Raw genomic sequence first — 14,560 nt, 5'->3', positions numbered from 1 at the left:
CTACCTCAAGAAGGGGGTACAACTGGTGCTGCGTGGGAGGGGCCATCCTGTTACAAATTGATAAACAGAGGGTTAGAGTATTCAAATTAACAATATTCAAATTAACATTATGTAGCATTGCAAAATTTAAACTACTTGTTATGCAGTAGGAACACAATATGAAAGCACATGTATATATTCAAAGTAACATTAACAGACATATTAAACAATTTCACTAGGAAAATAAGCAACTTCTATGTATGGACCTGCTGCCCTCATCTTCTATGTCTGCTAGCCTTGTGACCAGGTTCTTTGCAAATGGAGCAAAGATTCCTGCCACGGGTCTCGTTGAAGCCTCCCCCTCCGTACATGTCTTCACCTTATCCTCTCGTAGCGTCTATGTCCCCCTTGAGTCGCTTCTTCTTCCTCCTACCCTTCCCTACCTTCATTTGGTCTGGATGCGGCAAGTAGTCGTAACCATGATAAGAGGGCCACTGTGTCGGGTCAAGGTAAGGCTCGAAGCTCTTCTCCCATATACTAAGGGTGTTCGAGCGGAGATAAAGGGTGACATGTATGGCAGAGCCTCAAAGTCATATCCGCGGACCCTACAGGCGGTGATCATATGAGAGTAAGGGGCATGCATGATCTGAGGGACGTTGCAACTGCACTCTACTTTCTCAAGATCAACTCGGTAGTTCCGTCCACCATAAGATTCGCTGCCCAATCTTGTGCCACCCTTTCCCCGCACACTAAAGACATGCCGGCGAGGTCCATATGGCTCGGTGGTATGCTGCTTGGCCAATTCCTCAGCCTCCTTCAAATGTTCTGTTTCCGCCTTTCCAAATCGGCCATGCTCAGCTAGATTCCTCTGCGCAAATTTCCATCTCTTGACAAAATATTCGTTGCACTTTTAAAACGAGAACTCAACAATTCCAAACATAGGCAACGACCGAACTCCGGTGAACACACGGTTGAAAGACTCTGACGAGTTGGTGGTCATGATGCCGTACCTGAATCCACCCTCATCATATGCTAATGCCCACTTAGCCTTATGTTCCATCTGCGCCTCGAACCATGCCTTGCCAGCTTCGTTAACCATCTTGTCTAGTTCTCTCTTTATCTCCTTGGACTGGTGCTCTGTATGTACACAACATAGAGCCTTTACCTTGTCACAAACCTCCTTCTTCCTCTGACGCTGCCAGAAATTAGTGGCAAAATGTCGCATGCACCATCTGTGCACTATAAGCGGGAACCCATCAATATGTTCACCTGCAGCATTAAGAATCCCAGGGTGATGGTACGAGATCAAACATACAGTGCGAGATGGGCCAAGCACTTGAACACGTAGAAGCCGCATGAACCATGACCATGATTCATTGTTCTCTCCCTCTGCCAAAGCAAAAGCCATGGGTACTATCTGGTCCTTCGGATCAACAACAGCAGCCATCATCACCGTACCCCTATACTTTCCGGTTAGGAAAGTGCCATCAACAAGTACGACTGGCTGACAAAACTAGAATGCATGTTGTGTCTGCGCGAACGACCAGAACACACGATACAGGACATGACTCAACGGGTTCCAGAAATACATCCTCCGATGTCTACAAACCATTTCAAGCTAGGGTTGTAGTAATGCATTGCACATAATATCCAGGGAACCCTATTGTATGCTTCCTCCCAGCTATCCCAACGAATAGCCTGGGCAATTTGCTTAGCACGCCAAGCCTTTCTGTACTTCACATCATACTTAACGAATCTGGATATGGACAGTTGTAGCGAAGGCACTTAAATGTCGTTATTCTCATCAACGAGCCCCAATATACGACGCGCAAGGTAATGTGCAGTGAGCTGCTGATGATTTTCCTTCACCTTATTTGATAGGCAAGTGTGGGGTTGGACCACTTTACTTATCCTCCACTTGCCATCACTCTGTCTCTTTTGTGCATTTAACCTCCACATACAACCATTTTTGCATATCACGTGGTACATTAACCCTTGGTCCGAATGAGTGACGGTGTACGGCCTACGGGGTGATACACAACATAGGGGGTGTTTGGATACGAGGTGCTAAACTTTAGCAGTGTCACATCGGATGTTCGGATGCTAATTAGGAGGACTAAACATGAACTAATTATAAAAATTAATTGCAGAACCCTGTGCTAATACGCAAGACGAATCTATTAAGCCTAATTAATTCATCATTAGCAAATGATCATTGTAGCACCACATTGTCAAATTATGGACTAATTAGGCTTAATAGATTCGTCTCGTGAATTAGACTCCATCTGTGCAATTAGTTTGGTAATTAGCCTATGTTTAATACTCCTAATCAGCATCCAAACATCCAATGTGATAGGTGCTAAACTTTAACGAGGTGTATCCAAACACCCCCATAGTCCTAAAGGAACAGCTTCATCTCTGACATTGTATTGAATATCATCCCCTTGCTAAGGATTTCACTGTCATGGTCATACAATGATTTCCTACACATCTACACCAGTGTCACAGACTACCATATCCGTCATGCTCACATCCCTATAGTTCGGAACGCCACTGAGAGGTATGTTCATCTCCCTCAGTTGGATAAGCTCTGTTTCCATGTAAGGTGGTGGTGGAACGTACTGTTGTGCTTGGCTAATTCTTCCCCATGAATCATAGGGGGTACCACCCTCTGCCAAATCTGTGACTAGCCTACCCTGAGCCGGCATAGCATGAAGTACCTCAGTTGGTAATGGTAATGCCATAGCATGAACCGGTACTGGCATGGCATGAACCGGTTGTGGCATACCATCCGTACCTCCTTCATCATCATCAGATTCCTATGAATCACTGCTAACTACATCACCGATCCTGTCCTCCTCCTCCTGCTCCTCCTCTTCCCATTCGAACTCGTTCACATCGAAGTCATTATTTATACATCCTACTGGGGTTGAATGAAGCTGCTCCTGTGTCAACTGATCCTCCAAATCCATGTTACCCTAAGTTGGTTCCCCTTCCACCCACAAATCTTGTTCATTGCCTCCAAAACTATCATTGGACGGCCCTTCATGATCACCATGCATCCTGTACCCATTCTCCACCACCACCTCAGGCATGGGCACATTGAAACCTTGGAGCACCCTATTGTAACGGGACTAGTGAGCAGGGTCGCGCAAGGGCATCAGCACATAGTGTGCCCTAGTCTTCCCACTATCAAACCTCCCCTTCAGTGTGAAATCACCGCCAAACTTTGCATTCAAATGGACACAAACGTCATTGAAGCTAGGAGGTTCATCAAACCATTCCAAATCTTCTTCCTTATCCTGAAACGTACCATCTTCTTTCCTAACACTTCCTCCGTAAAAAACTCGAACATAACAATCCATCTACAAAAGCATTTGACGAAACTTCATCAAGTCATCCAAATTGTCGTATCACGCACTACTAAGTATCGACACTTGAAAACTAGTATCTATACTGACAACCTTTACTACTATAAACTAACTAAATAATAAATACCTAATCAATCCCTAAACCCAAAGTCCTAACTAACAGTAACCTAAACCCTAATTACCTAACCAAACCTTAACTATACTACAACACACAACCTAAACCCTAAAAACTACCTACCTAAATAAACAAATTCACTAACCTAACTATACTAAATCACTAACCCTAACTATCCTTAATCACTAACCCTAACTAAAATAACATTCATAATAACAAGGAATCGAGAGAGGGATAGCTACCTTGATATGAGCGGGGACCTTTTGGGGTCACCCAAGCCAAAGGAGATGGCTGCTGGCGGCCTCACCGGCAGGTAGCGCTGGCGCTGGTGCCCCAACACTGGCGAGGCAGCGGCGCTTGGTGCAGGCAACGTGGCGGCGGCCGCGCAGGCGATCGGTAGCGGCAGCGCTGGGCGGAGCCAATGGAGGTGGTGCAGGCGGCAGCGGCGTGCGCTGGGGTTGAGGGCAAGGGTGGGCGTAGTGGGGGCGTCGCGGGCTTTTACTGGGCCTTACCGCGCCACTAGCGCTGGCGTGTCACAGCCGCGCCAAGATGGGCGGCGCGGCAGACCCTGCCACGACCACACCACGTCATCCTCCCGCCGGGCCACCATGCATGGCGCGGCACAGGCGTTTCGCCGCGCCATGGAAATAGGCGTGGCCAAAAGTGTTAGTTTTGGAAAAAAATAAAACAGTGTTAGATTTAAAATTAGTTTACAAAAAGTGTTAAAAATAAAAAAAAATTGTAGCTCCTTCTAAGCTCAGTAATAAAACTTTCTTTTTCCTGAGACGGTGCATTCAAACATTTAGGCTTTGATTAGATGCACATGTATGCATTTCAATCCATATGTGTTGAAGTGGATTGGAGTGGAATTAAACTAAGTTCTATTCCATTTCACTCCAGCACATGTGAATTGAAGTAGATACACATGTATCCAAACAAGGCTTTATGAGGCTCCATGAAATCGGGCCAACCAGAGTAAATAAATACAGTAACTCATAAACTAATAACATGAAGAGACAGGAGTGTATAGTATACCCATGTGAACTGAGCAATATGCTTCTTGCTCAAGCTGATATTCCATTACCAGTGATATGTCCACTATCTTTCATGCCTCTGCTGTTCTGATACGATGGTGGAAGATAAAACTCGACCTGAAGGGGTTAAGACTGCCCCCATAACATTCCAAAAAAGAAGAAGACCTTCTCACCAGACCAAGAAAACCTTCTAACCCCCGCCCCACCCTTACTTTCCACCCTTACACGGTGTCTTTCCATTGCCCAAGTAAGCCCACAGCATTCCAAATAAGAAGAAGACCTCACCAAGCCGAGAAAACCTCCAACCCCCCACCCCACCCTTACTTTCCACCCTTACACGATGTCTTTTCGTCGCCCAAGTGAGAATTGGGCCGGTGTCCCTGTTCTGATATGATGGTGGAAGATAAAACTTGACCTGAAGGGGACTGCCCCCACAGCATTCCAAATAAGAAGAAGCCCTTCTCACCAGGCCGAGAAAACCTCCAAACCCCCGCCCCACCCTTACTTTCCACCCTTATACGGTGTCTTTCTATTGCCTAAGTGAGAATTGGGCCGGTGTCTCCCCAATGCTTTGGATATGGGACGGACGAGGAAATTTTTTTAACCTCAGCCTAAAATTTGCTCCCACAGAGAGTCGAACCTAGGACCTGAGGAGTGCCGCTAGGTACTGTGACCAGCTGGAACAGAAGCCCTCTGGCATGACGGAGGAAGATCATCGTCGGTTCCCTGTAACCAATGCCAAATTTTTTAGTATAGCATTTCATGATGGATATCTACAATGTTGTTACCTGACTGGTTCAAATCGATGGGTAGGTACCAATTGCCAGCCGGTCACCGGCAGGAACCTGTGCGAAACCATTCCAAAATATACATTGTAGCGCGCGCCCCACCTCTCGTGGAGCTCCCACAGCGACGGAGGCGAGGTCATCGGTGGTGAACTGGAGGCCGGCGGCGGCGGCCGGCTCCAGCAGAGCCAGCAGCAGCGCCAGCAACGCCACCACGCCTGCTGCTAGCGCGGCGAGCTGGTGCTTCGTCACCATGGTCGTCGTCTCGGTGGAGCTAGCGATCGATCGGCCTGCTTGCACTACTACTCTTGATCTGGTTTATTTGGCGACAGATGCTCTGCGACTGCGAGCTAGCTACGTACGTGTTGTGGAAGAAGCGATGGATGGAAGTGATAGATATGGGCCGTCCCATCCTTTTATAGACGGTGAGCGAGCGAGCGAGCCAGCAGTGCACGTCGTTGGGCTAGCTGCTTCGGTCACTCAGTTCGGTGTACGCCGGCCGGGTTGGACACTCCCGGGCCAGCTCGCGGTACACGCACGGCACCGCGCGCGTCGGGACGGTAGCCGCCGCTGATGCATGCCCGGCCGGCCTGCTGCGGGCTGCGCGAACCCGCTAGGTTTTGGTTGCCGTTAGTTGCCTTCAAAGATAAGATGGGCGGCCCGGGATTATTTATTAACATGGATCGAATAATCGAAGCGCCTCGACGATCGGCGGCATGCCATGCAGTTTTCACGATCGGTCTGAAGTCTGAACTGAACCGGTCTGGGGAGGACGCGCCATGTGCGATCCATTCATCGATCGTCACACACACCAGCAAATGTGTCACCAAGACGGATGAGAATGGCTTTCGTAGGCGCGTAGCCATACCAGCTGGGGTCTTTGCTGCATCACCGGCTGATCGAGTCCCAGTACAAGACAAATTTGTGCCTAAACCCAGCTGCCTCCTTGTTTTTTCTAAAAGTGTGATCACATTAAATTATCAAAAGGTAACAACAATCAGTGCAGCAAGCGTACAATTTAGACAAACAATTAGACACAAAAAAGGCTGAGAGAAGAATACTATCTAGCAATGACTGCCCAAATTCATCTTGTGATGTGAAATGCACAACAATCATTCTTAAGTTTCTTTGTACTAGGTTGAAACAGATTAACACTCAAGAACATCCAGCAATTGTACAGACCAAGAAACTGTTGTACAAGAACAACAGATTAATAAAGACAGTGGCTTTTGAAACAGATTAACAATTGAAGTTATCCAGGTTTAGAAAGCATGTCAACAAATAATGGTTTACTGTTAATAGGTTAAAATAATCAAGATCACAGTGTGTCGAATTTGCTCTCCAACAAAAAAATGCACATTCATCCACGATTAAAATACATACATATTTGATGAATAGACAGAATATATGTTGAGTTTTATTTTCAACTGATCTTTTCAAAATCTAAGCCAAAACAAGTTCAAAATCCAGACTGATAATCAGGCTCTTTTTCAGTAAGTTGGAGAAGTGTTTGCTGTTCAGTTAGCTATGCGGAAAAACTTCCAAAGTGGCACAAAATACATGAATAACCCAAGCTATTTTGCCACCACTCACCAGGCTAAAAATAGATGGCATACACAAGTAGTGTAGAAGGATCATAATGACTGGCTGTATTACAGAAGTCTATGCAAAGATCAATATGATACATATGCTATTTTTGGCTGTCCATTGCTCCAAGGATTTTGATATGCAGACTGCTTATCCATACTACTACCATATACCCCCTGTCAATCCAATAGTTGATAATAGTATAACTGAAGAGGTGCATGATTGGAGTAACAGATTGTTAGTCAACAGAAGTATGTAGCGGACACAGGCTCGGTGCTCAGCTCGGCTGATGCAGACGCAACAAGCGGCGGGGGCAGACGTCTGGGAGGCGGGACGGGGGCCGGGGTTGGCCGGACCGAGATGAGGCGCACGCGGCAGCTATGGCCAAGGGAGGCTAGGGTGGTCTGCAGGTGGTGCACAAATAGGAGGAATGGAGCAGGGGACATCGTGCGGGAAGGGGGGAAGGAAGAAGAAGGGGCAGGGGGTGCTCACCTCAGCGGAGGCCTGCGTCATGTGGATCCGGCGGCAGAAAGAGGATGGAGATGCACGGTGTGGCCTGCGGCAGAGGTGAGGGCCGTTGGCTTTCCGTGCTCGATGCGAGGAAGATCCGGCGGGTGGAGTGGAGGAGTGAGAAGGACGTCGACAGCGGCGCGGCAGAACGCGTCGAGGGGCGGCGGTGGGGGGTCGTGGATGGGACGCGAGTCGGGATGAGGCGGATGGAATTGGTTTCCAATTTTTAGGCAAGGAATGTGAGGCAGGCTAGCAATTCGGGCTGTGGAAAGTGTTGGAAAGTTCATTTCCTATTCTAGGTGCTACCAAACAGGATAGTCCAAGAAACTAATTCCAATTCAGCTTAATTCCAACAAAACAAACAGGCCCTTGTGTTTGTTTGGTAACTGTTCTACCTTTATAAGATATCGTGGTCTCGTGGAAGAGTTGAAATCCTAAGTTCATTACATATGTGCAGACCTCGAATGGGTAGAAATTCATATCCAAATCAAAGAAATCCAAGGAAGATCCAAACCCCTCAAAATCCAAGGTCCAAACAGATACCTTAGGACTTTGAAGAGTGTTGGAGATAATCGGGAGGGATTAAACGAACAAAGCCTAAAGGGAGAGAATAAGGAAACAAACTGGTGACAGAATCGGAGTGCATGGTGAGAAGCGCACATCAAGGTTTTGATTTGCTTCACATTGTGTGAGCAGAGAGCACCGTTCTAATTTTCTACATACCGTGTGAGCAGAGTGCAAAGAAAACAAGCCAGGTAAAATTTGTGATCAACCAAGACCATTTTGCTCCAGTCAAATGTCTCAGTAGCTCTGGGGCATAGATAAAGCAATCTCAAGTTCCGGCAAACATTGGTGAAATGAAAGCAGATCCACATCTTGTTTTGAGCTGAGTGCGTAAATAAATGCCCCATCTCAAATAAAATAGAACTAGTAAAATTGTGGTCAACTAAACACATTTTGTTCAAGTCAAACATTTTAGCAAATGTGTAATTTGCAATAGTAATGGACTACTGTGGTAACCAGTACAACTTGCATATATTTTAGTCGGAAGGGCAAAGATAGCACTGATGGTTCCACACTTACATTACATCCCATTGGTAGTCTTCCCAGTAAGCTCAGGTACATACAAATCCACATCAAGTGCACCATGATACTACTATAACTTAATGCGTTGATAGAAGAACAAGGTCTATAGAAAAGTCCTTCCAATGTGCTTATGGACAGCATACATATCCACATCAAGGCCATCATGGAACCAGTATGGCTTGGGCACTGGCCACCTGTTTGTCTTCCTGCCTCTTTTTTTTGAAACCTGTGTCTTCCTGCCTCTGCCGACAGGATTGCATCCCCTGTCATCCAACATAATTTTTCCAATGTAAGTTCATAGACTATTATGCCTATGCAATTAGAACTGAGACATATAACAGAAAAAGAAATACCTTTCCGATGGTAATATTGAATTATACGCACTTCTCAAAGCATGGACGACCTTGCTCCTTGGAAGGAAAGGAGTTGCACTGCTTCCATCATAAAAGTTCATGCCAACAAAACTCCCATCAAAATCAATAAGGGGTCCACCAATCCCAACCTAGTATCCAAAAAAAGGGGGGCAAATGTTACCAGAAAAACTTTAATTCCTGATATGTTAAGTGAATGAATTGTGATTAAACAGAGAACTCAGAATATAATGCAACAACTTAATAAACAGGCTAGCCTGAAAACAAAGTGTAAAAGAAATTCAACACTCACCTTCTTGATTTTACAAGTGGACCAGTGAAGATCTTTGCAATTAAGTTTGCAATCCTTGTTACTAAATTTCACTTCACCAATTGTGCCCATTAATAGTCCATGTATAGTGTCACGCCCTACAGCTACTACCTTTTTATAAAACTTTTGCTTTCCTTTATTAAATATGTCTTCTGGACGAATAGAGTTAAAACCCTTCTTGATGCTAACAATAGCAATATTGTAGTGCAAGTCATACAATTCCAATGTCCCATCACAACGCTGATTCGGCGGGAGAAACACCTCAATCTACAATGATAGTGAGCTCAGCTAACCACCATATATATAACTTAAACACCAAAAGTGATAGGAGCACCAACCCTCAAATTCTCATCAATGTCGTCTTCATTAAGACGACTTCTAACCAAACTGGCAGAAGTCAGGACAACAGTGTGTGTGGCTCTGCTTCCGCACCACTTTATAAGTAACCCTGTGCAAGCAAAAGACCTCACATACCCTGCACATAATAATTTCAATCATTGTTAGTGAAGACCAAATTACTAGCACAGAAAAGTAATGAGCGCACAACTTTGAAAATCACCATTGAAAGAAGCTAGTGCGACAACACGACGGGATATATTTGCCACAACTCCTCCTTCGAGTTCATCCCAGACACGCTCCAAAACTTGTTGGTGTGGAGCACCAAAAGGATACCCTTTCCAAGCACGTAATACACCAAAACGTTCTTCGAATCGATTAAGCAACCGCCCATTCACTGGTTAAAAAACCATGATCAGATGTTAGTTATAAAGAAGAGCACATGCGGCATCCAAAATATCAAAAACAAAGAACTTACATTCAAGTACAAGTGGTGGCGGCATTGGATAACCAAAAGATCTTAATCGGTAAATAGTTTTCATGAATCCTGATACAGCAAGGTGATAAATATTAGTACTCCGACGATAAGTATGACAACACATAATATTCTGGATGATAAGTATGACAACACATATTCAATAGGTAACATTTACAATGATGGCTTGCAAATCATTCACACCTGAAGGGATTATGCTTGATACACCTGAAGGCAGTGAATAATCAAGCGAGCGGAGTTTTTTAGGACTGCAACAGATAACATTAGAGTTGTTCTCGTAGATAAAACAATGGCACTAACCAACAGCAATAAGAGTATACCAACACATGAAAGGAATCAAGGTATAGAAAAAAAAGGCTAACAGACTCATACATATTAAGCGAAAGACATCGCAAGCGTGAGCAGATTCATATGCCACAACTATAGCATCGTCCATATCATCTGAATGAATGTTTCAGCTCTTTTGCATTCAGACACAACACTAGCTTAAAAATTAAGGACGAGCACTAAAATAGCAACAGGAGACAGCACTGATGCAGGTCTCCACCAGGTGGTAGCAAGAATCAATTTGCTTCCAACCCGCAGATTATTGAGTGAACACCCACAAAGGCTCCAACGCTTATAACACTAGAAAAGGGTAACAAATATAAAGTAGCTAACTGGGGAAGATATAGCTCACAAATACTGGAACTTCCAAAGACATACTCGCATGCCAGAAGTAGCTCCAAGCGTGTACAAAGAAATTCCCGTTCTATGATACAGGCTGCTCCACCATACTCAACAAGATCAATGACCATCCCCTGAAATATACAGTCATGTCCTACAAGTGGCCCTCCAAGCGCAGCCTAGAACAAAAGCAAAGTGGTACAATTTATGAAGGAAAAATATATTTTACCAGGATGCATGTAGTGATACATTAGACCACAGATACACCATAATGCAAATATTTGTTTCAGGCTTTCCGTCATGCCAAAAAGTAAAAGTAAATCAACAACATACCTCCGTATAACCTTGACCTTGACTATCTGAAACAAAAAACTTATCTGAAACGGAAAGCCTATCAGAAACGACAATGCGGTCTGACAGAGAGACAGGCATGGCCATCAAACGGCCTGACTCAAAGGCACGCCCAACAGCTCGTGCATGATGAAGACCATCAGGACAGTCATCAATATTGAGATCTACAGGACAGACATCTAGGCGGCCGATGGATGTGACAATAGCAATATCGTGATCATATAGTCCCAAAAGACCATCGGTAGTTGTGCCATCAGGAAGGCGGACTTGAACCTAGTGATAAAAGCAGTAGATCAGCAGAGAACAATTAGCTTCAATAAACATACCAAAATGGAGGACGCTATGATCAGCAGCACTGACCCTCAATTTATCATCTCTATTCCTTCTCTCATTGAATACTCTGACCAAATATGCTGAAGTGACAAATCTTGTTAGGTCTAGTGGAGCAGGCTTACGTGGTATAGCTATCCCAGAGCATGCAAACAACATGTTTTCACCTGCACAAGATCATGATTTAAATCATTAACAGGTGACAGCAAAATACCTAAATACAAATTAGAAAAATTTTGTAAGCATACCAACACAATCACCATCAAACAAGGCAATTGAGACAACACTGAATCGACAAATTTCATGGTCACATGCAACTTCATCACCAAATGGTTTCTCTTCAAAGGGAATGCTTGAAATTTCTCGATTGGGTAATGTGCCAAATCGTTGCTCCTCAATATCACATAATTTCTTTTCAAAATCAACCAACGCAGCCCTGCTCGCTTGAACTAAATAACAGATATTAAACACTAAAACTGTTACTGTTCTATTAAAGAAATACGTGCAAGGAAAAGGAAGAAGCAGCAAATTCAAAATCAATTACTCACATTTCCACATGGATTTTATGCTACGGCTTATGCCTTTTGGAACTGAGCGCTTTGGGCCATCACTGCCACTTGAATGCAATAGCGTCTGGAGTTTGAACCTTCTACTTGTGGATGTTATTTTCTTAGCCCCATCTCTCTCAACCCGCCCCTTGTGTTTAAGTTCCTTTGCAGTCCTGAAGTAGAGTCAATACAAAAGCTTAGTAGAGCAATGAAGGCCTTGTTGTAAGATTAGTCATCATGGCCCACATCAATTGGAAACCTTGCTAGCTTTTATTTTATCGTGTTCACTGATAAAAGAGTAAATAGCGTGTAATTCGATGGGGGAAAATATAGAGAATCTCAGAGCTCACGTGCGATTATTTTTTGTCCATGCAAAAATACCACTAGAATCCAACTATCCCGACCTAGCACTCCATCAAGCCATTAATGGCTAATCTGGGCAGTTATTGTACAACCTGGGTGAGGACTTAATAAAGTTAACGGTGGGATATGATCAATGGCCGATGGTGTACGATCTAACAGGTACCAGGGCTGATGGTGTACGATCTAACATGTGCTACATGAAGAAAATTTGAATCAAAGATGCTGCTGCAAGTAATAAACAACAATGGCGTTGGTGCAAAAACTGTTTCATTTGAGTGCTATGAGAGCAATTTGGCCAAAAATATACAAGTGCTCAAAACTAGTATCAAAGAACTTGATTTTTGTGTAAAATTTAAAAATGCTCCAATTTATTCAAACCCTAGTTTTGTATAACAGATAAGATCACCTAGTGGTGAAAATATCAGCAGCCAGTTCCTAGCACCTGGTTAGAACTGCCAACCAAAATTATTCAACTGACCACACGCACGCATACACGCTACAAAGAAAATTAGTCCTAATGAAACAAGGAGGAAAACCCAAATATATGTATGATGAATGTTAGCTTAGAGGTTATTTGCAGATTGAAATAGAGCCCCATCCAATATCGGCTATGTCATTTGATTGAATTGAGTTCTAAATGTTTTCTCATGCGCACGATGGACCGGTAGAGTAGAGGGTAAACTCAATTCGAACTGCTGCGCGAGCAACTACCACTAGACAGTAAGCAAACAAGTAAACAGATACTTACATCGCGCACTGGTACCCTATGAATCGGAGATGGATTGGATCTAGGGTTGTGGGGGAATCACAAGCTGTGAGGTGCGTCCCCGAACAACCCGTCCGTGAGATGCTTCGCCACCGCAGGCCGGAGTCGCCGTCAACCGTGGCAAACCACGCCGAGATGATTTAGGGCTTGTGCTTGTGCAGCGGCGACCGACAATGGGGAATCGACAGGTGGAACGATTTTATAGACTGTTTCGGGCCTTGGCTACCTGCGCGCACGTCAGGAACTGGCCCAAACTCGCCCCCCGCCCAACGATGAGTAGGCAAGGCCCATATAAGGGCAACGGGCCACACGATCATATACAGAGACAGCCCGCGATAGGGCCTCCACCAGTCCCCCCTCAAAACACACACGCACGCACTATTCTCCCCAAGCCAAAAAAAAAGAAGCGTTGGCTTCCTCGTTCCTACCGTTCCCCATCTCTTCCACACGGCTGGATTAGGAGGGATCTCCAGGAGGAAGCAGCGGGTCCGCCCGCCGTCGGCAAGAGTAGAGGCTTGCGGCACGACGACGCAGATCCAAGTTTCAAATGGTAATTTGGAGAATTAAATACGGGGATAAATCTATTAAGTCTAATTAATCTATTATTAGCATATGTTTACTGTAGTACCACATTTCAAATCATGATTAAATATGAGCTAATTATAAAACCATGAAGGTTATTTCGCGAGATGAATCTATTAAGCCTAATTAATCCGTTATTAGCACATATTTACTGTAGCACAACGTTGTCAAATCATGAACTAGTTAGGTTTAATAGATTCGTCTTGTAAATTAGTCTCCATCTGTGCAATTAGTTTTATAATTATTATATGTTTAATAATCTTAATCAGTAATCGATGTCATAGCGGGTGAAACTAAACACCCCTTATCCATTGATCCTCTGTCTTCCTGTTTGCCACATCTCCAACTCATTTCTCATTCTGTATTTGTATACATGAAACCACTTTGGGAATAGCATCTGCTGTAAAGAATTACGAGGAAAGCTAAACCCGTTCTGCCAGCACGATAATGACCATGGGAGGAACGGCGGACGGTGTGCAGGTGGCTCAGCATGGTTTGGATCTCGACGGAGAAAGTGCTTTCTCTCTTGTTGTCGTAGAGCGGACAGGACTGTTCTCCGGATCATGCATCCTCTTCAGAGTAAGACTGTTCGCAACGGTGGCCTGTATAGCCTTCTGAAACCGGTATTTTACCGGTTTTAGGAGTCAAAACCGCCTGCAACGGTACCCTGGATGCAATCCGCTATATCCAGGGCGAGTCTTCCTTCCCCTAAATATTCAAGCCGGGCGCCTCCTCCTCCTCCCCGTCGGGCCCCTCCGCTCCTCCGTGTCAGGCGCCTTCTCCTCCTCCCCGCCGGGCCCTCCGCTCCTACCGGGCGCCACACCTCCACCGGCCATCGGGGGCGCTCCTCCCTGCTGGTCGCCTCCCGGCAGAAGGCCATGGGCTTGCGGGACCCCTAGCCGGTGGAGAGGTCAAAGACGGCGAGGGAGAGCAGAAGGAAGGCACGAAGGAACCGGAGCATGACGCGGCGACGA

At 45.1% G+C, this 14,560-nt stretch overlaps 1 protein-coding gene across 1 annotated transcript; it reads right to left on the bottom strand.

Annotated features, from left to right (window-relative positions):
- Window positions 1–8,265: 8,265 nt before the first annotated feature.
- On the bottom strand, window positions 8,266–13,190 carry LOC117833885 (uncharacterized). The gene is made up of 13 exons (XM_034713482.2): window positions 12,987–13,190; window positions 11,876–12,048; window positions 11,576–11,776; window positions 11,358–11,494; window positions 10,980–11,270; window positions 10,686–10,825; window positions 10,164–10,228; window positions 9,963–10,031; window positions 9,708–9,881; window positions 9,487–9,623; window positions 9,131–9,415; window positions 8,821–8,969; window positions 8,266–8,730 (listed from the first exon to the last, which is right to left on the bottom strand). Coding segments are annotated over exons 1-13 (1,983 nt in total). The 5' UTR covers window positions 12,989–13,190; the 3' UTR covers window positions 8,266–8,570.
- Window positions 13,191–14,560: the final 1,370 nt, after the last annotated feature.

This window comes from Setaria viridis, chromosome 8 (assembly GCF_005286985.2).
Source record: "Setaria viridis chromosome 8, Setaria_viridis_v4.0, whole genome shotgun sequence".
Taxonomy (NCBI): Eukaryota; Viridiplantae; Streptophyta; class Magnoliopsida; order Poales; family Poaceae; genus Setaria; species Setaria viridis.
This window is presented reverse-complemented; position numbering and strand designations above follow the sequence as displayed.

What these genes read in the sequence shown, in the direction of transcription:
- LOC117833885 (XM_034713482.2), bottom strand. An exon ending in CATAAAATCCATGTGGAAAT is followed by an intron (nt 11,777 to 11,875) that starts GTGAGTAATTGA and finishes TCTGTTATTTAG; the next exon opens with TTCAAGCGAGCAGGGCTGCG. An exon ending in GCCACCACTTGTACTTGAAT is followed by an intron (nt 9,882 to 9,962) that starts GTAAGTTCTTTG and finishes TTTTTTAACCAG; the next exon opens with TGAATGGGCGGTTGCTTAAT.